The 24,189-nt window shown below is 35.2% G+C and overlaps 3 protein-coding genes and 1 long non-coding RNA gene across 4 annotated transcripts in view; 1 reads left to right on the top strand and 3 right to left on the bottom strand.

The window, feature by feature from the left end:
* The window catches only part of LOC141656591 (uncharacterized), a 67,334-nt gene extending 53,503 nt beyond the window's left edge, over positions 1-13,831 (top strand). The window contains exon 3 of the long non-coding RNA XR_012548536.1: positions 13,596-13,831. This is a non-coding gene — a long non-coding RNA (uncharacterized LOC141656591). The remainder of the gene's footprint in view (positions 1-13,595) is intronic.
* On the bottom strand, positions 2,608-3,355 carry LOC141655860 (dehydration-responsive element-binding protein 1E-like). The gene has a single exon (XM_074462886.1). The coding sequence runs from the start codon at positions 3,292-3,294 to the stop codon at positions 2,629-2,631; it is 666 nt and encodes a 221-aa protein (XP_074318987.1). The 5' UTR covers positions 3,295-3,355; the 3' UTR covers positions 2,608-2,628.
* On the bottom strand, positions 11,818-13,583 carry LOC141657905 (dehydration-responsive element-binding protein 1B-like). Its single transcript, XM_074465301.1, has 2 exons — positions 13,579-13,583; positions 11,818-12,415 (listed from the first exon to the last, which is right to left on the bottom strand). The coding sequence occupies exons 1-2, from the start codon at positions 13,581-13,583 to the stop codon at positions 11,818-11,820; spliced, it is 603 nt and encodes a 200-aa protein (XP_074321402.1).
* Positions 13,832-19,395: 5,564 nt separating the features above from the next.
* On the bottom strand, positions 19,396-20,082 carry LOC141654750 (dehydration-responsive element-binding protein 1A-like). The gene has a single exon (XM_074461867.1). The coding sequence runs from the start codon at positions 20,068-20,070 to the stop codon at positions 19,396-19,398; it is 675 nt and encodes a 224-aa protein (XP_074317968.1). The 5' UTR covers positions 20,071-20,082.
* Between the last annotated feature and the right edge of the window lie 4,107 nt (positions 20,083-24,189).

The following is a 24,189-nucleotide window of genomic DNA, read 5'->3' as shown; positions in this document are numbered from 1 at the left end:
GTAAGTGAGACCTATTTAGCATAACGACATAATAACTCCGTACCTATGACTAAGACACAATGGGGTCAAATTCAACCTCAACCTCAAACTTAAAACATACGACCCCCACATAACTGGTCATTTGTGTTGCCATATAAGGATAATTTTAGCCACATTCTTTAGCTCCACTCATCTTGTGACATTGACAAAAATGGTAAAAGTAGGAATTGGGAAACCAAAACCCTATCAAGTCTCAACCAATTAAAATCTTTACCATATCATCCCAATTTTACATCATTCAACACAGTAAAACATCCAACACATTATTTAAATATTTTTAATGTACATCATACTCCCTCCATTCAACTCTACATGGCTCTTTTCTTTTATCACGTTTGCCAACGCGTGTTTTACGCGGTAAATATCGTTAGCTACGTATTTGCAAAAATTATAAAAGTTAGATATTTTTAATGTACTCGTAAAGATGAATCAAACAAGATCTCACACGAATATATGTTCACTTACGTATTGAGAGAAAATTGATAGTGAACGCTCACTTGTGAATAGTGCGTAAAATAGAAAAGGGCCATGTGGAGTTGAATGGAGGGAGTACTTCTTAATCTATATTCCCCCCATTCAACTCCACTTTACAAATTTCTATTTTGCACACTATTTTTAAGCGGACATTCAACTTCAATTTTCTCTCGATACATAAATTAAAATATATTCATGTGGGATCTTATTTGATTCGTCTTTAAGAGTACATTAAAAATATCTAATTTTTATAATTTTTGCAAATACGTAGCTAAAGATATTTACCGCGTAAAAGTCGCGTTGGCAAACGTGATAAAGCAAATATGTGAAGTGGAGTTGAATGGAGGGAGTATAAATGATCGTCTCAATAAGCTTTGTGATTTGTCTTCATTCCTTCAACATCGATCAAATTTGTTAACGTGTTCCCATTTATACCCAACAAAGTCAATAATAACCTCATTATAGTTCCTCTTGGCAAGACGATAACACAACTACACAAGGTAAGAAAGAGTCGAGGACTTGAGAAAGTGAACTTTGCCATTTATTTAGGAAAGAATATATACTTTCGTGAACTTAACTTATACTCCCTCCCTTATTCTGTTATCTTTCCATTTCATTAAAATACTCCTCATATATATTAGAGAATGGAAAAAAACAAAAAAAATAAAAGGAGTAAATTACTCCTCACATATATTAGAGAATGGGAAAAAACAAAAAAATAAAAGGAGTAAATAATAATTCTTTTCTAATTTCTTGGAAGGCTAAGAAACAGAAAATTATAAGCAAAAGCCCGGCAAAAGTAGAGTATAGAAGCATGTCATATACTATAAGTGAAATTGTTTGAATTGAAGCTTTGTTAAGAGATTTACATGTACATGTTGACCTCTCTTTGCCAAGACACTTTTATGACAACAAATCTTCAGAACACATCGCACAAACCCCGGTATTACCACTGTGACTGAAGGTAGAGCACGACATTATTCTTTTCTTATTAACAAGTTTAAATTGGTCTTCACTTATATAAATGATTATATTTGATGAACAATTTAATTTTTTAGACTTTATTTAATCTATTTGTCATCTTATAATTGACCCTTTCCTTTTTACTTAGTTTTTGTACTAAAATCAAAAGACAATAATTGACCAGGGCGGAAAGAGTAAATGATGATCTTGTAAATAAGCAATTTCTATAAATAAGAATGTACTGCATTTAGTAAATTATAAGATCTCATTTTATTTACCTTGTGGTTCTCTCTCTAATTTCTTTTTTTTTTTTCTTTTTTTTTTTTTGATGACGAGGGGTTGAATCCCCCCGGGCCCATGCATTCCCGCACCACCACATGGACCATGTAAGCCACCCCCTTCGGGAGTTGCAGTGGCCAAGTGATCATCGCCCCAGCTAGGAGTCGAAACTCTCTAATTTCTCGCTCTATAACAAACATAACAAACTAAATTAACCTCACTTTAACTAACTTTTTGATAATAACAATGGAGATTACAAGTTCCTCAATTTTTACCACAAAAGAAACAATCAATTTGATCATTGTTTGATTCTTATACATATGCTATATGTATCTTGTTTCCATCACACAACACCATTCAAAGAATCAATATAGAAGATTTATCCAAGGCAAAACGTTTTAGCAACACATACACACCAATAATTAAAACATTAACCCTTGTTTAAAGCAGTTATATTTGTCACAAACTTGAAACGAATTAAATAGGATAAATAAAATAAAATTAGAATGTCTAGATATATTGAGCAAGAAAATCAACAACTGCATTTGTACATCTTCTTTTGAAAATACTCCTTATATTGGGGTTTGGAGCATAACATTAACAAAAGGGCAAAATCAACATTAACAAGATTCACAGCGGACATGTAATCATAACAACAAGGATGACGCAACGCTTTACCATAGGCAAAACCTTCCCTAATCACAAACATCGATCTCAAACGTTATACGGGTTTGGAGCATAACATCGTCAAGCTTGAACCAAGCACCCAACTCTACCCAATTTTGTCCCGTTTTAATCTTAAGACGGATATTTCAGTCTGAAGATTTAAGAGAGACCAACCTGAAATAAAAATGGCAAACTTGAAAACTTTCCTTAAGGTGAGTGGCTCCAAAGTGACAAGTCAGCAGCTTCAAAATCCACATCATCAAGATTATAACTGTAGTTACGTGAACTACTCGGCTGATGTGGCGGTAACATTCCAAGTCCTTGGTACATGTCAGCCATCACACCTGGCATATTAAACACCATATCCTCATCCACATAATCCACACTTTTCGGTGCCGGTTTCACATTCACCTCCTCCTCGGACTGCGGTGGTGTGGGTTCATTGAGCGGCACATCCGTGGGCCGAAATGCGTTTGCCGCCTCAGCCGCTGCTTTCTGAATGTCTTTGGTGTTAGATGAGGCCGGTACAGGAAGCCGCCATACCGAGTCAGCGAAGTTCAGGCAGGCGCCTTCTCGTCCACGCAACGCGATGGCAGCAACGTCATGAGCACGCGCTGCCATCTCAACAGTAACGTATGTTCCTAGCCATATTCGGTCTTGACTGTTGGGTGGCCGTATCTCGGCCACCCACTTACCAGAGCTCCGTAGCCGGACGCCCCGGTAAATTGGGTGACGAGTCTCTTTAAACTTCATACGACCGGCCCTTTTTTTCGGGTGGGCTGATGCTAACATCAGCCCACCCGTGTCCTCATCGGTCGAGAGGCTCAAAAAGTCGAGCCCTAAGTTATCAGTGTTGTACGTATTGTTACTCATAGATAGTAGTGTCTAGCTTTGCATACAGTGGTTAAAACTTTGAGTGAGTAGTGGAGTTCAAGTGATGGTATTTTTTGTCGAGGTGCGAAATGTGCATATATAGTGCAGTATTACTCCCTCCTATTCCAGATAACCGTCCCATTGTGAAGATGGAACAAGAATTAAGAAAGTGAGTTTAGACTACACAAAACGGACAATGGGACAGTAATGTGAATAGACGAAAATGGAATTGAATTTGGACCACACAACACTTACCAAAAATGGACAATAGGACATTATTGTGAATAGACGAAAATGGACAATGAAACGGTTATCTGAAATAGGAGGGAGTATTAGTAATAAAATATCTAATTGACAGTGTTAAACAACGAAACAACGGAAAAATCGCGCGGACATTGAAATAGGCTGGAGTCCGATGTGGACCAGAACGAAAAAAGTTTGTGGCTCTTGTGGGTTTGATGAGACAATGGTGGGCCTCTCTTAATACAATTACTAGGCTAAGTTTACACAAAAATCTCATTTATAAACGGACACATATCTGTCTATAACTAAAAACGAGTCAAATACAATACCACATTTTTAATAGGACAAACAACAAATGGGGTGGTAGGGTCAAATTACCACTTTCAAGCTATTTGACCCGTCTTTGGCTATAGATAACAAGAATAGCTACTAAGTTTATATGGACTCAAAAAAGGTTTGATCTTTAATTTTTAAGATTCGGCTCAGACTTTTTTATTTTTTCAATTTATCCTTAAAAAACCCCGAGTTAAGTCTTAACAAAAAAATTTATCCGCTTTATTGCAATTCCTAGCTTAAAACTATTAAATTTGAGCTTGAGACCCATGTTAAGACCCAGATAAACTTTAGTCTCATCAACAAAAAATTTCAGATATGTGTACAATATAATAGTCTAAATTTAAACTTATTTTTATTATATTTTTATGGAGCGTAAATCACAATACCTTTCTTTATAATTCCCATATAAAAAATTAGGAGTTAATTTTCCTAACCTCTAAACATTTTTCACCAAATTGATTGTTTCAAATATTTTTTTTTTTTTTTTTTTTTTTTTTGACGAGGGAGTTTAATCCCCCGGACCCATACATTCCCGCACCACCACATGGACCATGTAAGCCACCATTCGAGAGCTGCATTGATCAAGTGATCATCGCCCCAGCTGGTAGTCGAACCCGGGATCTCTCAACTCCTGCACTTCTGCAAGCTTCAAGGTTTAACCCGTCAACCAGTGTACTAACAAATCACTTTCTCTCAATCTCCGAAGCTACCGCCGACATATTTCCCTCCCTTCCCTAGCTACCAGCAACCTATACTATAACATTCTCCTTGGCCACAACATGCCCGGCCTCGATCGCCAACCACCACTACACGCCCACAAATACCTCCACCTTATCACCACCAACCTCGTCCCACCCCGTCTCTTCTTTCACGCCACCCACTGTATATGCACCACCACCTTTTTGTAATGAATATACTCCCTTATTTTAAAGTCTTCCCTTATTTTATGGCTTGTAATATTTATTACTTCGTCAACTTATTATTGTTATTGTGCAATCCTACTACAGCTGATGTATTCTAGGGCTTTAGTTACTTAGCTTTATTTGATGGTGTGATCTTTCTTTTTAAGACAAAATCTCCTCCGGCCGGGCCAAGTAGTGCCGAATTGAATGATCCGATCCCCAACCTTTAGAATCCTTGTTAAGCACCACCCGCCACCAGCATGACTTCATGGGTTAGGCCAAAATGCGCTAGAAAAGACATGCGTTGATCTTTGGGCCAAGTACACAAGTTTTCAAGGATGTGCATGACTTTATGATTGAAAGTAGACAACTGGCGAGTTATCATGGGTAACTGCTAACATAGGGTTTGCGTCGGGGTGTTACAAGTGGCATCAGAGCAACCATGCGACCATGCGGTGATTAAAGGCAATTGTTATACGCTCCAAAAGGCAGTTGTTATACGTTCCAATGTGATCGATCACTCACCTAGCAGGGGAGGATTCTAGGGTAGCGGCGGTTATTCTCCTAGGCGCAACGAGTACGTTGTGTTTTTCAATTAGGGGTGATTGTAACAACCTACGTTAATTATTTGGATTATAAGGACAATCTTAACCCTAATCAGATTTGAATTCAGGTTATAAACAATATCTCATGACTTTATAAATTTAGCTAGTTAACATCTGCATACTGCATGAGAGGAATATATAAAAGGAGGGAATAGTTTATAAATATCGGTGTGTGCTTGGACTGATAAGACACTCAACCGCCGGCCTAAAGTGAGACTATTAAAATTCCAATGACTATGTTGTTGTTTTTATGACAACACAAATTCTCATTTGTGATAGTATCCGTCACAAATTTATGAGAGGTTAATAAAACTCACGTGAATAAATAAAGATAAATCATTTATAACTTTCTATATACTTTAATTTTTGTCTTATTTACAAGGGTCATGACAACAAAGTTTAAAATTAATGAATAAAAAGAACTTGCATTAAAAGAAAATAATAAAGTTAGAGTACATCAAGGGGGCGGGTCTAGACAAAATAATAAAATTAATGAATAGGGTAGTAAGCTAGTTGAGATATTTATGTGCATATAAGGCTATGATGACCGGATAGTGTCAGTATTCCGTAAAGGAGATTAAGACGTGAAAGGGTTAACCAAACCATGCCCACATGATGGGCTGGCACATCTGTTGCCAAAAAAGTATAGATCATACAATATGCCCACACTCTTTACCTCGCACTTATCTTGGAATATTGACAAAATTAGATTAGTAGGAGTGGGTCATAGGGCCCTCAATTTCAAAATAATAATAGTGTCGGAGAAATATCATGACATATATAGTCACCTAACCCTGATATTATTATTTTTTTATTACTGTAATTTTAGTCGGCCCGGCTAGTTTGTATGTTTCACACGAATAGACTTGGTAAATTACTTTTTTATATTTGCGTTCGTCTCATCCAATGTTGTTAGGATCGAGATCATACTTTGGATCGATGAGGTTACTAGGATCGAATCGGTAGGATCGTATCGTAGGATCGTAAGATCCTACAAATTAACTAAAATACGTAATTATGCCATCAAATTACGTTAAAATCTCATTTGTAAATCTCACAACACTATAATCTTATCTTGTGTCCACAAATTATTTCGGTTTATAGTAATTTTCTATCTTAAAGTCATATATAAAGTTTTACTAACCGAAACAATGGAAATGTTACTTATGTAGGATCGAGTCGTATAATCATAGGATCGTAGGATCGGGTTACGATTCTACTTTAGAAAATTTTGGAAAAAGTTGAATCGTAAGATCCTACAAACGTAAGCCTAGGATCGGGATCGGTCACTACTTTTTGGATCGTAGAATCGTAAGATCCTACGATCCGGATCGGGAGTTTAACAACAGTGGTCTCATCCAGATAAGTGATTTATAAGAAAATCGTCGAAAACGGAAATCTGAGTGCAAAGTTATGGTTGTTTAAGTATTTTTGTTCTTAAACGTCAATTGAAAAGATAATTCAGTAAAACTTGTTAAAAACTGAAAGGATAACTAGAAGCTAAAAATCAAGGGCGGTTCTAGGTGGGGACCTAGTATTTTGATAAATTTATTACACGTAAGTAGTATTGTTTTCAGTATCACAGAAATTTACTTGGTTCATTGGTAATACTAATAAGTGTATATCTTGCTTTTCCAAGAGATATGAGGGTCGGCACTTATTAGATATTTTAAAAAAAAAAAAAGATTATAAGGTTTGTAGGATTTGAATTCTCATAATTTTTATGAAAGTCCAACTTAAGAGCATTTTGATATCAGTATTTTTTAGTTTTGTTTTACAAAGAGACATTCTCATTAAATTAGTAAATAGAAGGGAATATCATTTTAACATTTTAACCTAGTGAAAAAAAGCTGCTCCTAATAGCTTTTTAAATTTAGTTAAATTATTTTACTTTTGTTTCACTTTTACCCTTAATTAACATTCACTACAGGAAAAACGCGGGAAACTGACGGAAAAATAAAGCCCATACTGACGGAATTTCCGTCGGTATTTCAATTTACTGACGGATATTCCGTCAGGAATCAGGGTCAGCTTATTGCGTCAGTAAAACTCCTGTACTGACGGAATTTCCGTCAGTCTACCAAAACACTGACGGATATATGACGGAAAATCCGTCTTTATTTTTAGGTCAAAAGTGACGGAATTTCCGTCAGTTTTTTGTATTACTGACGGAAATTCCGTCGGTTGCGTCTGACACGTGGCATTCCACGTAAGATTCTGAAATCAAAATAACAGGGGGTAGTGACCATACGACCAAAGATGAATTTGAACATCTGCTTTCCTTTTAAAACCTAGGTTTTTGCATTTCTTACACGGACACCTCATTTCACCTAAATTCTTGTACTCACTACTTCCCTCCGCGAATTTAATAAACTCTTTCACCCCCTCTGCATATGCTTTCTTGGGTTTCTTTTTTTCGTCTAATCTTTCATACATCCACTGCCGTTCTAATCTTTTCATGTTATTATATATCTACACATTTATATATATCATTAAAAAAGATAATAACCTAACAACAATCAAAATCAAGCATAATAAACAATAATTTAACATTTTAACCAATATAAATATTGTATTTCTTTGAATTGGGTCCTTATCACTCCAACCTAAACCCATCAATGTACGTTTTAAGTCACTAGCAAACATGTACTTGTGATTTATTAATGAGAAAAAAAATTCGGCAGCAATTCCCATCCGTTCTCCAAATACACAATATAGAATAAATAATTACTCTACATATGCATTTAGAGAACATTAAAGGAATTGTCATCAAACTCTTTTCTCATTAACAAATCACAAGCACATGTTTACTACCTAAGTGACTTAAAACGTACAAAGACAGTCCCAAAACGGGGACTATTCAAAAATTACTCCTAGTGAGTAATTTTTGAACGGGTACTAGGTCAATATAAACAATAATTTTAACAATATTAAAAACAAAACATACAACAATGACTACTTTTTCAATTAACAAAAATTAACATGATTTACTTTTCATTTTACATATCTAGTCTAATTCATATTTATTCTAATTAACATTTAACAATAATCTAATTTTTAATAATAAAATTAAATATCTATCTTAACTCAACATGCATACATTAAAAAAAAAAAATTATAACTAATAATCTAAATTAACAATATACATTAACAACATACATCCGTCACAATATTGGCTTCTATCCTAAGTCAACATGCATCAACATCAACCCTTTCACAATTACTCGACGGAAATTCCGTCAAGAGAAACCTCTCCGACGATTAAAACAATAACTAATAATCTAAATTAATTAAACTAATTAAAAGGAGTAATACCTAATTAATTTGACAAAAAAAAAATGAAAAAGGAAGTGGCGGCTGTCAAGGTCAAGGCAAGGGCCAAGGGCGGCGGCTGACGGCGACGGCGGGTGGAGGAGGCGGCGGTCTACTATTAAAAAAAAAAAGATAAATAAGAAAAGGATGAAGGAGAAGGAAAAAGATAAAGGAAATAGAAAAAAAAGATAAAGTTAATTACCTTATAGTGATGGCGACGGCGTGGTGGTGTTGGTGGTGGTGGTGGTGGCGCCGGAAGTGGAGGAGGGTGGTGGTGGTGTCGGGTTTTAAGGAGGTAAGGGGTTAAGGCGATTTTAATTGATTTGGGGGAATTTTAGTAAAGTGAAGGAGAAACTCGTCGCGTGTTTCAGTTAATAGAAACCTCTGACGGATTTTCCGTCGATTAAGTAAAATCCCGACGGAAATTCCGTCGGATTCTTATTTAATCGACGGAAAATCCGTCCTTTCACACTTTTATCGAAAAAAATAATGCAAGTGATCAGTACACGCGATTAAAGTATAACTCTGACGGAATATCCGTCAAGATTCCTAAAATTACGACGGAATATCCGTCAAGACCACAATTATTGTGACACCTGTCACGCACTACCAACGACTAATAATTGACCAAGTGAGCGGATATTCCGTCAAGATTGGGGAACAACTTGACGGAATATCCACGATGACGCTAAAAGTGATTTACAACAGTGTAACATAATTTAACGTGCAAATACCATTGACGGATTTTCCGTCGATTAAGACATTCTTGACGGAATATCCGTCCACGCTTCTTTTGGCGCCTTTGACTTGGTCAACGCGCCATTATATACTGACGGGATATCCGTCAGGAAAATATACTGACGGAATTTCCGTCACACATCCGTCAGTAACGCGTGTTTTCTGACGGCCTCTTTTTTCCGTCGGTATGGCCGTCAGTAAGCCGCGTTTTTCTTGTAGTGATTACGAGTAACAATTAACACGTTATTATACAAAATACTAGGCACAAATTTAGCTAATTTACCAAAGACTACCATTTTAAAGTTTCAGTTACTTTTACTACAAATTACCCAAACATATCATAATATAAGTATTTTAGCTAGCTTAAATGTAAGTAGCTAAAATGTTGGTTGAATAAAAGATATTTTCGCAAAATAAGCTATTTGGTCAAAGGAAAGTAAAAATAAGAGGTTGATGAAATATTAATCAAATAAACTCACTAAAAGTGTGAAATGCATTATCAAATCGAGTGTGAAATTGATATTTTATCTGCTTTACTTGATTATATACATTTCTTAATAAAAAAAGGGAAGTGCTAGGGCGACACCGGATGTTACTGAGTTTGAGTAACACCCTAATTAAAAATTAAAAAATAATGGATATCAAACTAAACATTTTGGTTTTACCGCCAAAATCACAAGGTAAAAATGTCACAAGGTTTGAAATGAAAGGGGAAAATCCTTAATTCTCTAAACGATTTAGATTATCAAACCTCAATGCACATTAAACCATCAGCCATAAACTCATGATGATGAAAGAAAATACGGAGTATATGATTATGGTGATTATTAGTGGTAAACAATGAACTAATGCTTCAAAGATTGTACCGTAAGCCCGTAATATTTTGCATACCTAGCGGCTAACGATCTAGAGCGTGTTCGCTTAATTGGATGAACAAAAACCAAAATATTGATAACAAAACAATTTATGTTCATCCACATGATTGAAAAGATCGTACCCTGACTAATGAAGATTAATTAAATTGCAAACCAGAAATTAAATTAGAGATCATTTGATTTATTTGTTGCCTTTGAATTCTCCAAAACTAAATAATGGATTTCCAAAAATACCCTTTTTCAATGAAGTGATTTGAATCTGAAAAATATGAAAAGAGTTGAAATTTGATGGTAAATTTACCAAAATGCCATGGGTGTTACCGAAATTTAGTGACACCGGGTGTCGCTATCTCATTTTCCTAAAAGAAATAAGGAGATTAAAAAAAACAGGTTGAATGGAGAAAGTAATAATTAATTATCTCGTAATAAATTATTACCAAATATTATTCAAAAAAAAAATATTACTAAAAAACAAATAATAAGTTAAAGAGACGACCATATAAGATATAGTCATACAAGTGATACAACCCATTATGAGTTATGACCATCAAACCCTAAATTGACAAGTTGCCTAGAAAACTTGAAAATTTTGTCTTTATTACTAACATGTGGTAATATATAACTCGTTTTAAGATTTAAAACGGAATTTCCGTTTTAAGCAAGACTTACTAAATCTTTATCGACTAAATTACTCAAACGAGATATTTCTTAAAACCTCATCACAAATATCCACACCAGATACTCATTCTCTTACATCAAAAACTAATAAAGAACTCCATTATTCAAAAATCACAAATTTATCAACACTAGTCCGTATTATCTAGTGTAATTTGTCATGCTCACGGTTTCAACTTTCAAGCGGGTTTACACAAATAAATCATTAATTATGTAGATAATTTATAGTTGAATTAGACGTCTATATGTTTTTTTTTTTTTCTTCAAAACTTTTTCATGAAAGATATGAAAATAAGTGTAAATGTTTTTGTTTTATTTATCGGATTTTCTAATTTTATTTTCTGACTTATTTACTGTTAAAATTCGGAAACTTTGACTTCTCAAAAGCAAATGGTTGAAAACAGTCCTACCTCTATTTACACCAAAAAAACAAAAAAAAATGGTAGATTCCATTTGGGCGAAAAGCCAACCTTTAATTGTGCTTGAGATTGACATGCATGCTATATTCGATCTCCTCTTTATATGATGGAAAATGATAGGGCGCCACCGGGTGACGCCCAAATTGGGTGCCACCCTCTCACAACGGCATCGATAAAAGAAAATGAATGACGATCCTCTCCATTTATATTTGGAAAAAGATACGGACAAAACTGAGCAATTTGAATCTTCTTCATTACCTCCCCTTTCAGTTTCTTTTCAATAGCTTAGATTATCGCCTGAAACGATTTAGCGGTTACAAATTAAATAGAATTAAAAAAAACACGTATGTACGCTAAAACTTTTTTGCAACACACCCACAAAAATGCAATATTAACAAATGTAACATGTATGAATACATTAGTAGTTCCAGAGTGACAGATCAGCAGCCTCAGGCTCCACGTCATCATAACTGTAACAGCTAGGATTACTTGGCTGCTGATGTGGCGGTGACATTCCAAGCCCTTGGTACATGTCAGCCATCAACATTGGCATGCCAAACACCATATCCTCATCCATATACCTCACAATCTGCTCCGATTGTGCTAATTCGTTCCGCAGTGCCGCGGGGCAAAACGCCTGCGCCGCCTCAGCCGCCGCTGTCTGAATATCTTTGGCGTCAGACGAGACGGGGACCGGAAGCCGCCACACCGAGTCAGCGAAATTCAGGCAGGCCCCTCGTTGACCGCGTAGTTGAATAGCAGCCACGTCATGGGCACGTGCTGCCATGACGGGAGTTAGGTATGTGCCTAACCATATTCGGTCTTTATTATTGGGTAGCCGTACCTCGGCTACCCATTTACCGGAGCTCCGTAGTCGGACTCCCCGGTAAATAGGGTGCCGGGTCTCTTTAAATTTTTTCCTACCTGTCCGTTTTTTTGGGTGGGCTGATGCTAACATCAGCCCACCCGTGTCCTTATCAGTCGAGGGACTTAAATTTTTCATGTTGTATATTGTGCTTTTATTTAGGGGTGGATGGGGGGGTGGTTATTTTTGGTATGATACCGAGTAATTGATATTAAGCTGTATTAAATATAAGTGTCTATTTATAGAAAAAATAAACTATCTAAATCTAAAATGACAGCGCTAAGGAAAGCAGTGAAAAAAACGCGCGGGCACAAAGTATACAAGGAGCAGCTGGATGCTGATGTGGAGGATTTAGTGGTTGAAAATATAGTGTGTGGGTCCCACTTGTCCTATCTATTTCCAGCGACTTGTTGTTTGTATATTGCATTATTGCTTGCCCTAACTAATTTGGCTAACAGTGTTAAACTGTTAAAAATACAATTATTCAACATTTTAGTGTGACCCTTGATACAAAGTTCTAGTGTAGTGTCCATTTTATGTTACTGTATTTCCTCGTCCCAATCAATTACTTTTGGCACATAAATCTCTAGAAAATATATGATAATGTTTTTGGATCACACAAATCACCTATTTCCCACTTATATATGAAGAGATTCATAAAAATATGCCAAAAATGGAGATAGATAACTATTGACAAATACATCCAAAAAAAATAGCAATAGTAGTTCTTAGCATTGGGGTTGTTACCAATAACTTTATTTTAAAAGTTCTTCAACTGCATCAAGTTCTAAAATAAGAACCAAGTTTATAAATATTGGAAAATGTACAACCAATAAATATAGCTTTGTAAAATGTGTGAAACCGTTTAAATTTATTCATTTTATAGTTTCTTTCATCTAAGAACTTTATATAAAGTTCTTCTATTGTGAACAAAAAATGTTAGAAATTGGGGTTGGTGTATTATGACATGGCATGTGAAAAACTTTATATAAAATTCTACTATTGCTATTGCTCTAAGTGAATTTCCCCAATATAATAAAGACATATTAAATTACGTTAAGAATATGAAAAGCCTACATTATTTCACTAAAAATTGATAACCAATTAAACCAAATAGTGTTGGTACTTGAGTCAGGGGTTGGTCTACCCGTTTGTTGGGCCCTAACCCGTTCATTTGCGAAGTACTTGTTATTAGGGAAGGGTTACGTCGTGCGATTCTTTTTAAGAATCATGTTTTGATTGCTTCCGATTGTATCAATGCTGTGAATACTCTTTTGAAATTGGATACCCCTTGTGGTCCCTTTGCTAGCTAACATCATTCTTGAGTGTAGGGAACTATTAGAGGGCTCACCTCATTTGAAGATCGTCTTTGAAAGGAGATCAGCAAATCATGTTGCGGATGCCATTGCTCGTTTTGCTATTAAAGACACTAGTTTGCATAATGGTCACTTTGATTGGGATCATGCTCCCCCTTTTGTAATTGAGGCTTGTACGATTGACTTTGCAACGGCAATTACGCCACTTTCCCCCGGCACATCCCCTTTGATGTAATCGAATTATTGTTGATTTAATTTATGTTCATTTGTTCCAAAAAAAAATTAAAAAAAATATCAAACCGACTTTTAATTCTGTAATTCAAGAAATTTTTCATTTTACGTAGGGCAATCAAACTCCTTATATAAGAAATTGTTTAGGTCACTACATACATGATTTAAGTTCTAAATTTCTATGTGCTGCTTTGGTTCATGTAGAAATTGTAATGGTAGTTTTGCAACTCACATGATTCAAATTCCCATATACAATTCACATGGAATGATAAAAACGTTTTTAATTACCTTGCAGGAATTAGTTTTTTCTCAAGAATTAAACTCCTATGATTTATTTGGTTAATAACTAAGTCAGTGCACCTAATTTTTATTTCTAAACACCAATATACTCTCTATAATATTACTTACATCTAATTTTTTTGGGTAAGTGGATAAATTTGGAGGTGAAAAGATGAAGGAGTTTATAATTATCTAAGAGGTTAGATAATTAAACTGCTACATCATTTATGAGTTGAAAACTCCACATGAGTTGTAACTATCAAAAAAAACTCAATCATGAAATTTTAGAATTCCCAGGACTTGAGTCATTAGTAACCAAACAAGCATGAATTATTAGCTACTGTATAATGTATCTACACTCTGTGTAAAAAAAGCATTACCTTATGCGAGCCAATTTGTTGTATTATATTTTAGATTGATCGGATTCAACGATAATATGCGTCACCCAAGTAATATCTCTTACATAAACGCCCTCTTATTTGCAAGTATCATAGTTATCACGAGTGACAAAATATTTGCGAAGAGAGTTGGTCTTTGTGTAACAAGCAAACATAAATAATTGATTGAGAATAGTGGTGGAGCTAATTTGTGAGAGGCGGTCCCCCCCCCCTCCCCTCCCCCGAGACGGATGAAATTTTCAAAGTTTTTAGTTAAATTTCCGAATTTTTTTCGAATCTATCTTATTAAATTAGTCGTTCGCCCCTCCTAAAATTATTCCTTGCCCCCCCCCCCCCCCCCTCCACAATTCAAATCCTGGCTCCGCAACTGATTGAGACAAGGGCGAACAAAATGCAAAAATACAATAATAAAAAAAGAAATTGATTAAAAATGTGACATATTTAAATTAAAAAATACTTTAAAGTCGAGACTAGTAAAATAAAATTTATAAAGAAATTTTCTCATTATGAGTTTGAACTTATACGGCAAATTCTTGTTTTAGACAGACTATTTTTCTCTGAAATTAAGACGAACTAAATATCACCATTTTATGATAAAATTTAAATATTTCATTATAAAATATTTACTAATAACCGACAATTTTAATTATAACATTTTATCATTAAATAGTTACTTTTTATTAAAAATATTAACATTTTCTGATCTCAAGATAAGACCGTGTTAAGGTAGATATTTTCTCAACTTGGGTTTGTAAAATTAATAATGCCCCCCACTTGTGTACTCACTAATCACTATTATTATGATTATTATGAGGTGAGTGGGGTTATTATGAATTTAATGATGCTATTTGTCTCGGACAAAATATGCCTAATTCAGAGTTCAGACCTAATAGTCTCGGACAAAAACGGACAAAATATGCCTAAATCACGTTCTGAAATCATCATAAAGTTATCTGTTTTTGGGCTAAATCTAAATACAGCACTTTTCTCAATGATTAAATGGGCATTATAATTTGTGATCTTGAAATTCAGTTGGTAATTAGTGGCTTTTACTTCAAAACAAAGATAAATAACATACTACTCATAACATAACGTGGCGTAAAACATTGATCTTGTGAAGAAACTCTATTGAATATGTTAAATCATGTAAACAGACCTGCACCACACCCAATCAGAGAAGAGAAAATTCACTTCATAAGTCTAATAAGGTTTTACTCTAGAACCAATTAACAATAGACGGAGTAGCCCCTTAGCCTATAAAGTGGTAAACTCTCTCCTCTTTTATCAATGTAGGACAACACTCACATATAAGACTATTGGGTTTTTCACATAATATTATGAACGTTTTTTCTAAAATGTGCCCTAAAAGCATATGTTAAGAGTATTGAAATGATATTATTATTGATATTTTAGTATTGATCTTGTTAATTTGTTTTCAAATTGAATTAACATTAAATATTATTGATATTTTTTTAATATCTCACACTTTATAATTTATATATTTCTCACTTTATTTCATGTTGAATTATATTTGCATTAATTAGTCAAATATATTTACGAATAATAAAGTTTTTAAAATAAACCTATACTAGTTTTTATATAAAACCGTTTTTACATAAAATTTTGTTTATTTGAGATCACTATTTATATAAGAAGACATCAAAAATGATGTTTTAACTTTTTTTTAATGTGCATAATAAGCAGAGCATAATTAATTAAAAAAAATCAATTTACTCCTAGAAGAGACACGCTGTAAAACGAACGATTGTTGTTCCTTGGGTGGAAATGTGGAATCAATGAGCATTCGTTGTCGGGGCAGAAAACGACAAGGAAACGTTGAGAACACCGTTTACTTGTTTTAGTACTTGACAGTTATTTAACGGCACTAACAGGCATTAACCAGTCAAAGGTTGCCATTAACGGCTCCGTCGTTAATAAACTTTTAATGTAACTGTAACGGTAACGGTTTTATAATGAGTGGACCAAGATGCTTCCTGCTTTTATAAATAACGGAATGTGTTTTAACATTGACGGTTTATGCCAGCACTTTAGAATAAAATAAAATATCTTTAATAAAAGATTTTTTTTTTCGTGTACGTAAATTATATTCAAACGGTATATCTAATGTGTCTCCTAGAAGACATGATAAAATGGTATATAAGGAAATATTTTTAAAATTATGTCACTAGAATGATAATAATGAGTACTCTGTATTTCTTTTTATTATTTCTCATGATTGAATATTAAATATATTTCTTTAAGCGGCTTCTTATCACATATTAGAAAAACCAATATTAAAAATATACTCTCCCATCCTCGTAAATATTGATGGGGCACAAAAATTGTGCCTCAACGATTTATGTCTGTCTATGCCGCCCTACAGGACATGCACGCCGAGTAAAGAGTTAGCGGCAAGGCCTCTAACCCTTAACTTGGGCATTATCATAGTGAGGATCATCTCCGATAGATGCCTTTCATACCAGTTGTTTATTAGCAATTAAAACTGTTGTAAAAGTGACGTCACCAACTCACCATGTCATTTTTCCCAAGTTCAGAAGTACGATATAAATACTCAATTAATCCCAAATAAGCAATATTCTGAAATTTTCATTTTCCCTACAGTATACAAGGTCAACACCAGACACCTCACGTGTTAAGTTGGATTACTTTAATTTATTACACCCAATAACTATCAAATTCAACCTGAACGATGATCCGCTAAACTTCGTGTCCCTATACTAAAATTGACAACATGAAAGAGTTTATTTAATTTTTATGTCCTAAATACCAAAATTGACTACATGAAAGAGTTTATTTAATTTTTACTAGGTTATCAGGTAATTAAAATTGTAAAGAGACAATTTTATAGATCAACTAAGAAATTAAGCTAACCGAAAAACTCAAAATTACCAAATTATAAATGTAGAATTTCCCAAAAAGAAAGAATAGAATAACTCCATGGATGAGAAAGTGAGATCGAGTGAGGAAAAAGTGCCATGCCTACTTGATTGCTACTCGTGAGCTCACTTATTATATTATATTATATTTCCAAAAAAGGGATATATAATACATACTTGCTACTTCCAGATACCCATTCATCTAGACAAAAATAGAAAAACTAGGCCAGCAAGCCCTCATTTCTCAACCACATAAATAAATCATCAGTCCCCACTCCCAATCCCCATATAACATTTAATATTATATGACCCCCTTTCAACAATTAAAAATGTAGACGTATTACATTGACACTCAAATTTATCATAGAATTTGCTTTTATAAAGTACTCCAATCAAAAACACAATTATGTGATGACATAAGTATATAACTCCCATTTTAGAAGGATTATTCCGTCGGTTTCAGACGGTCTTATGTGACAGTTTTTATGAAAAAATGTTGTGTTCAGGTAGTTTTTTGTCAAAAAGTAGTCACATTTGGCTGTAAATGGGCTACACATGACCCGTCTGAAGCCTTCAGACGAAAATGACCATTTAAAGGGAGACCTTCTGATTTAACTTAGGTTGAACTCGCATTAAAATTTGCCTTAAACTCCAATTATACTTCGAGAAAAAAGTGAATATAAAAATCATCAGATCTATTGAGATAAAGAATATATGTGAAAGTCCTAGTATTCTCACTATAATATCATTCCTTAACAATTATACTTTTTTCAAAAAATACATCAAATTTATCGATTCGCCTAACTAGTTAAAGGTCGTAACAAAAAAAAAATGGTTATACGACTTGTATGATGTATCACTTGGATGATTAGGAGAAAACTTATGTCCTCCGGGAGAACGTCTTTCTTACACCAAAGAAGAAGGACCAAAATGAATGGATGCTCTTTCTCCTTTGAATGTAAGAAAGACATTTTCTTGAAGGACATAAGTATTTTTCGGACGATAAAATGTGCAAAAAGTGTCCCATGCTTTATGAATTGACCTATTCCAATAAAAAAAAAAGGAATAGAAAAGGGTGCAATAGGTCTTGGTATAGACGGGTGGGGCGAACAGACGGGTAAAGACCTCTAATATAATGGCAAATGGGTATTTTGTAAGGGAAAATGGTATCCGTCTATACATATAGACGGATAGTGTCCGTCTATAATGAGAATTTGTGAAAAGGGTGACTAAGCAAGCAAAAATATCTTCAATCAAGAGCAAAATGCTAAAAGAAGTGGATGACCCACTGTGGGTCAAGTAAATGAGACCTATATATGGCTATATAGAAAAGGGAAACAATACTTAGTACGAGAGATTGAGACATAACACAAATTGGGTCCAACATCATACGATGCTCACATATTGTGCCCACTTGTTACCATAAAAGGATAGAGAAATCCACACTTCCTTACTTCCACTCATCCATTTATATTGACAAAAATGGGTAAAAAGTGCCAAATGGGTCCCCATTATCCTTAATCAATCAATATTTTTCATTTGGAAAAGTGTAGGCAAAAACATCCCAACACATCCATCCTTTTGGATATTTTTCTCTCTCTTCCCCTGTTTTTTTCCCCAAAAAATAGAACAGAGTACTTTTCAGATTACACTATAGAACAGAGTACTCTTCAGATTACACGATTCTTCTAAAATATGTCTGAACATATAAGTTGAAGACAATTGTAAGTATCAATTTAGTTGACATGAAACTGTGGATGAGTCTTTCTCATCGACAGAAACTAAGATAAAATCTACATTATCATTATCGCTCCATTCCGTAATGAAAAAAAAAAATTCTAAGTGAATTTGACCATTTGTTTAGCAAAGAATATAGATGTGAAAAGCAAACAATCAAATTAAATATTATATATAACAACCACACAACAACAATAAAAGAATCATCCAAAACTTTTTTCCAACACACAAAAAAAAAAAAACACAAATCAATGAAAACATGAAAAACATTCCTTATAAAGAGTGGCTCCAAAGTGAGATGTCATCATCTTCAAAATCCACATCATCATTTTCATTACTACAACAGCATGAACTACTTGGCTGCTGAGGTGGCAATGACATTCCAAGCCCTTCGTACATGTCAGCCATCACACCTGGCATATTAAACACCATATCCTCATCCATATACCCCTCATTCTCCTCCTTCAAAGGAGGCGGAGCCGGAGGCGGAGGCGGAGGTTGTACATTAAGCGGCTCAATCGTGGGCCGAAACAACATTGCCGCCTCCGCCGCCGCTTTTTGGATGTCTTTGTTGTCGGACGAGGCGGGAACAGGAAGCCGCCATACAGAGTCGGCAAAATTGAGACAAGCACCTTCATGGCCTCTTAATGCTATGGCAGCCACGTCATGAGCACGTGCTGCCATTTCGGGTGTTAGGTATGTTCCTAACCATAATCGGTCTTTATTATTGGGCAGGCGGACCTCGCTCACCCATTTACCGGATTTCCTTAGTCGGACACCCCGGTAAACTGGGTGGCGAGTCTCTTGAACCTTTTGGCGACCTGCCCTTTTTTTCGGGTGGGCTGACGCTAACATTAGCGTCAGCCCACCTGAATTATTACCAGTCGAGGGGGATGGGTTTGAACTTTCGGGTAGTAAATTGTTGTTGTTGTTATTAATGTGACTCATTTTCGTTCGATGTTGTAGTGCACGAGTGGTACATACAGTTGATTAAAATGTTCTAATTATGGTATGTTTTTTGAAGTGTGAAATGTGAGTGTAGGTGTATATATAGTAAAAATAAAATATCTAAATGACAGTGTTAAGTAAACGGAAAAGTGCAAATAACGCGCGGACATCGAAACAGCTGGAGTAAGATTTAGAAGATTTATGATGTGGAGGAGGGAGAAAGAGTATATGTGGTTCCTGTGAATTTCCGAAGTTTGATGGGTCCCTCTTGAAACAATTATGCAATTTCAGCAATTTTAGATGGTGACACGTATTACCATGTTTTAGTTCTTTTTTCTTATTTTTATCGAGCATAGGTCCCTTGGATACAAAAACTAGTAGACTTGGTAAAACGGGTCAACGGATTGGATTTGAGTCGGGTTAATTTGGGGTCGGGTTGATTAAGAGAAAAAAGGCATCTCAAGTCTTTTAGGGTCAAATAAAATTATGTTTTATCGGGTCATTTTCGGGTTGAGTTCATTTCAGATTGGGTCCGTTACGGGTCTATGAAAGCTTGTGTCATTTTCGGGTCGGCTCGGGTCAATTCGGGTTTCGGATGTCATTCGGGTGCGGCATTTCGGGTCAATTTCGGGTCGGGTTAATTTTGCGAGGTCTAACTAAAAGGTCTAATTAGAGATCAGTAAGTCTCCCTTGTGACAGGTAGTCACAAGTTTGTAACGTGTCAAATAACACTCACGTGGATAGGTAAAGACAAAAATAGAGTGCTTAGGTAATCACAAATCATTTGTCTTTATCCACCCATGTGGGATTTATTTGACCCGTCACAAGTTTGTGACGAATACTGTCTGTCATAAATGAGAATTTGTGATTAAAGATAGGAGTGGACTGTGTTGAGCCTTGTTTTATGTTGGTCCATCGTGTCCGTGGAGAAGAAAATGGCATGCCCTAGACACGGGAAGGTGAACTTTGTGTGTCGTGCCTGTTAAAAGAATTGGCGGCACGGCCCACGCTCGTGGCTTGCCGTATCGTGATTAGGCGTGCCCAAACAATTCCTTCACTCTATCTCGTTCCCCACTCTAGTACCACTCATCTTGGACCGCCTGGTCACATATCCTCATTCTAAGTATTCGTTCACACTCAAACGGAAGAAACAAAGCTTCGACCAACTCTGTATTCCATCCCCTCCCTTCTTCCATGAGATCCGCAAGCCGCATGTCCGGGCCAAACTCCCCCCCTAGTCGAAATGATTTTCCCTGTGAGAACCCCCCCCCCACACACACACACATACGGGTCCCGCCATACCGCTGTGGACGGCCCATCCCCCACCCTCCGTCGAAGCCCCAGGGATAACATCGATCGTACCTCACAAATACTCCTCCAGGAGTAACTTGGATTATTTATTTGTATTTTGAGCGTGTTTAAGTGTGTCATGTTTGGGCTAGGTATGCCTTCTTTCTCAAACTTCAGTGCAGGCACGACCCACGACGGGTCGTGTTGGGTTGTTCCAATCGAGTGTGACTTACTAAAATGGGTCATGGGTCGTGTTGGAACTTATCATCCCAATGAGTCGTGTGCTCACTTTCATTTCATATAATGATTTAAAGGTAAAACTGTCTTACATAAATACTTCTATTATTTTATTTGAATTAATTATTAACTCAAGGAAAAAAATGATAACAATAATTGCAAATATAATATAATAATTAATATAATAATAAGACAATATAAATCTTAAGTTCTTTCCTAAGCAAAAAGCACAACATGCAAAGATATTACGAGTACTTTGTATGAAGTTTGAAAATTTGTGGGTGATATTAAATGGACCGAATTTGAAATATCAAGAGAGTGAATTAGCTTAGTTAGTAATATAGAGACTAGAATGATAGAATAACTTTGAAAAATCAACAAATTCAAAATCAATTTTTAAATTTTCACTGTTAAATTTCTCCAATGAAACATTGTCTTTCTCTCGAGCATTGCTACATTACATCATCCTATATTTCAGTTTATTAAGTTTTCTGACGTAAAATGGATTTATATAATCAAAATTACATTATTCGCAACATTTCAATCATCCTGTTTAATTTTGAAAGCCTATATAAAATTTTATATAATAGATTAAAATCACACATAATAATATGTACACGAATAAATCTAACTTAACTTTGTAACAACATTGACCTAGCATTGACCTGTAATAGAATTCTAACAAACTTTTTTTTTGAAAGTCAGAATTCTAACAAACTTTATCTACAAATATTGAGCAGAAAACGGCAAGTTTTTTTTTCTTGGGCGTGTTTAAAAGTGACGCATTAAGCACACAGTTGGCACTTGACAGTTATTTAACGGCCTCTAGTTAGTAGCGACGCTGTCTTTAGATGGCGTGAAACTACCAGCTTTATCACATCCTCAAATCATTCTAAAAAGAAGTAATAAATTTAATAATTATTATGGAAAACCATCTCACCATAAACTTCTCTTATATCACCGTTTTTCTAACGTGTATTTTATGAGTAAATAATAAAAACCCATATAACGAAATATTTCTACGATTCTTTCACTAAAATGGTAACAAGTACTCTCTTTTAGTCGCTTATTTCTTCTCTCTTTCCTTTTTTATGTTAGTCAGATTTTCTTCCTCTTTCCTTTTATGGAAAGGTTTGTGTTGTCCAAATTGATTTGCAAGTGGGGTAGAGTAGTTTGTGTAGTCCAAAATCATTGATTTCGGGTTGAGTTTGGGTCGAGTCAATTCGGGTTGGGTAAGTTCAGGTCTCTAATTGATTTCGGGTTAATTCGGGTCGGGACGGGTCATTTTGGGTTTCGGGTTTGTTGGTCGGGTCTGTTTCGGGTCAAGCGGGTCGCGTTGTTTCGGGTCGGCTCATTTTCGGGTCAATGAATAAGAGAGAAAAAGTCATTTCAAGTCTTTTTGATTCAATTGGAATTATATTTTTTCGGGTTATTTTCGAATTTGGTGATTTCGGATCGGGTCATTTCAAATTGTTATGGACCTGAAATGATGGGCAGTCACTCAACAACCTAAAGTGGAGAGTTTTAGTCAATGAATGAATACGTCGTCATCAAGCACTAAACCCTCAAGTTTAACCAAATTGAGTGGTAAAGGAATTGAGTGAAACTGAGAATTATTTTACTGATGTTGATAGGTTTAGTACCAAATGGGGACATGGGGTAAGCCAGTCTAGGAAAAGTTAAAATGAATAAACAGGTTTATATGTTCACATTCAAACCTAAATAATGCAATTCTGCAAATTAGCTTCGGATTCATATTTAAACCCAAGTAATGCAAATTAACTTCGGTTCAAATTTTGCAACCCATTCATTATTTAATTTTAATATTTTTAAAAGAGATTTTGAGTAAAATAGATAATGATTATTTTTTATTCTACTAGTCTTTCCTCAAAATTGAAATATTGCATTTCAATTGTACAAAACCGACTCCATTTGAAAAACCATGGACTGTTAACACTACTTGAACAGAACCAATAAGTCAAGACAAGTAATACAATTTGGCTTAGCCGATTGTAAATTGTCAAATTTAACTGAACAATCTATCAACTATTAAGGCGTATCATTAATTAGGGTTCAAACGTTCAAATGCAATACAAATCATTAACCCTACTCGAAAAACAATCATATAATTACTAAAGTATACTTGTATATACTCCGTACTATCAAGTGATGGAAGCTTTTGTTGGCATTCTGCGCCATTTGATTTTTAATCTACTTTTCCTTTTTCGCCAAAAAAAAAAAAAAAACTCGAGGCCTCCATCCACAAGAATTATTATAAGGAATAATGGTCGAGATATTTTGCTTATATAAAAGTGTTGGTGGTGACCGAATAGTGAAGGTACTTCGTACAAAAATTACGATGTGAAACGGTTAAACAAACCAAATAAGACCAACCGGGTTGCTGATGCCATTGCCCACTATTCCATTAGGGACTCTAGTAATTTGTCGGGTTGTTTTGAGTGGGATCACCCCCCTCCTTTTGTTATTGAACTCTGTACTTTAGATTCTGTTTTGGCCTGCGCGCCTCTTTCCCCCGACCCACCCCCGTGATGTACTCCTTAACTTTGTTTATTCACCTTTTTATATAATGCT

Source organism: Silene latifolia, chromosome 5 (genome assembly GCF_048544455.1).
Source record: "Silene latifolia isolate original U9 population chromosome 5, ASM4854445v1, whole genome shotgun sequence".
Lineage (NCBI taxonomy): Eukaryota > Viridiplantae > Streptophyta > Magnoliopsida > Caryophyllales > Caryophyllaceae > Silene > Silene latifolia.
The sequence above is the reverse complement of the archived record's forward strand: the minus strand, read 5'-3'. Positions and strand labels throughout refer to the sequence as shown.

Excerpts from the sequence above, each read along its gene's own strand:
- LOC141655860 (XM_074462886.1), bottom strand. The coding sequence starts at position 3,294 with ATGAGTAACAATACGTACAACACTGATAACTTAGGGCTCGACTTTTTG.
- LOC141654750 (XM_074461867.1), bottom strand. The coding sequence starts at position 20,070 with ATGAGTCACATTAATAACAACAACAACAATTTACTACCCGAAAGTTCA.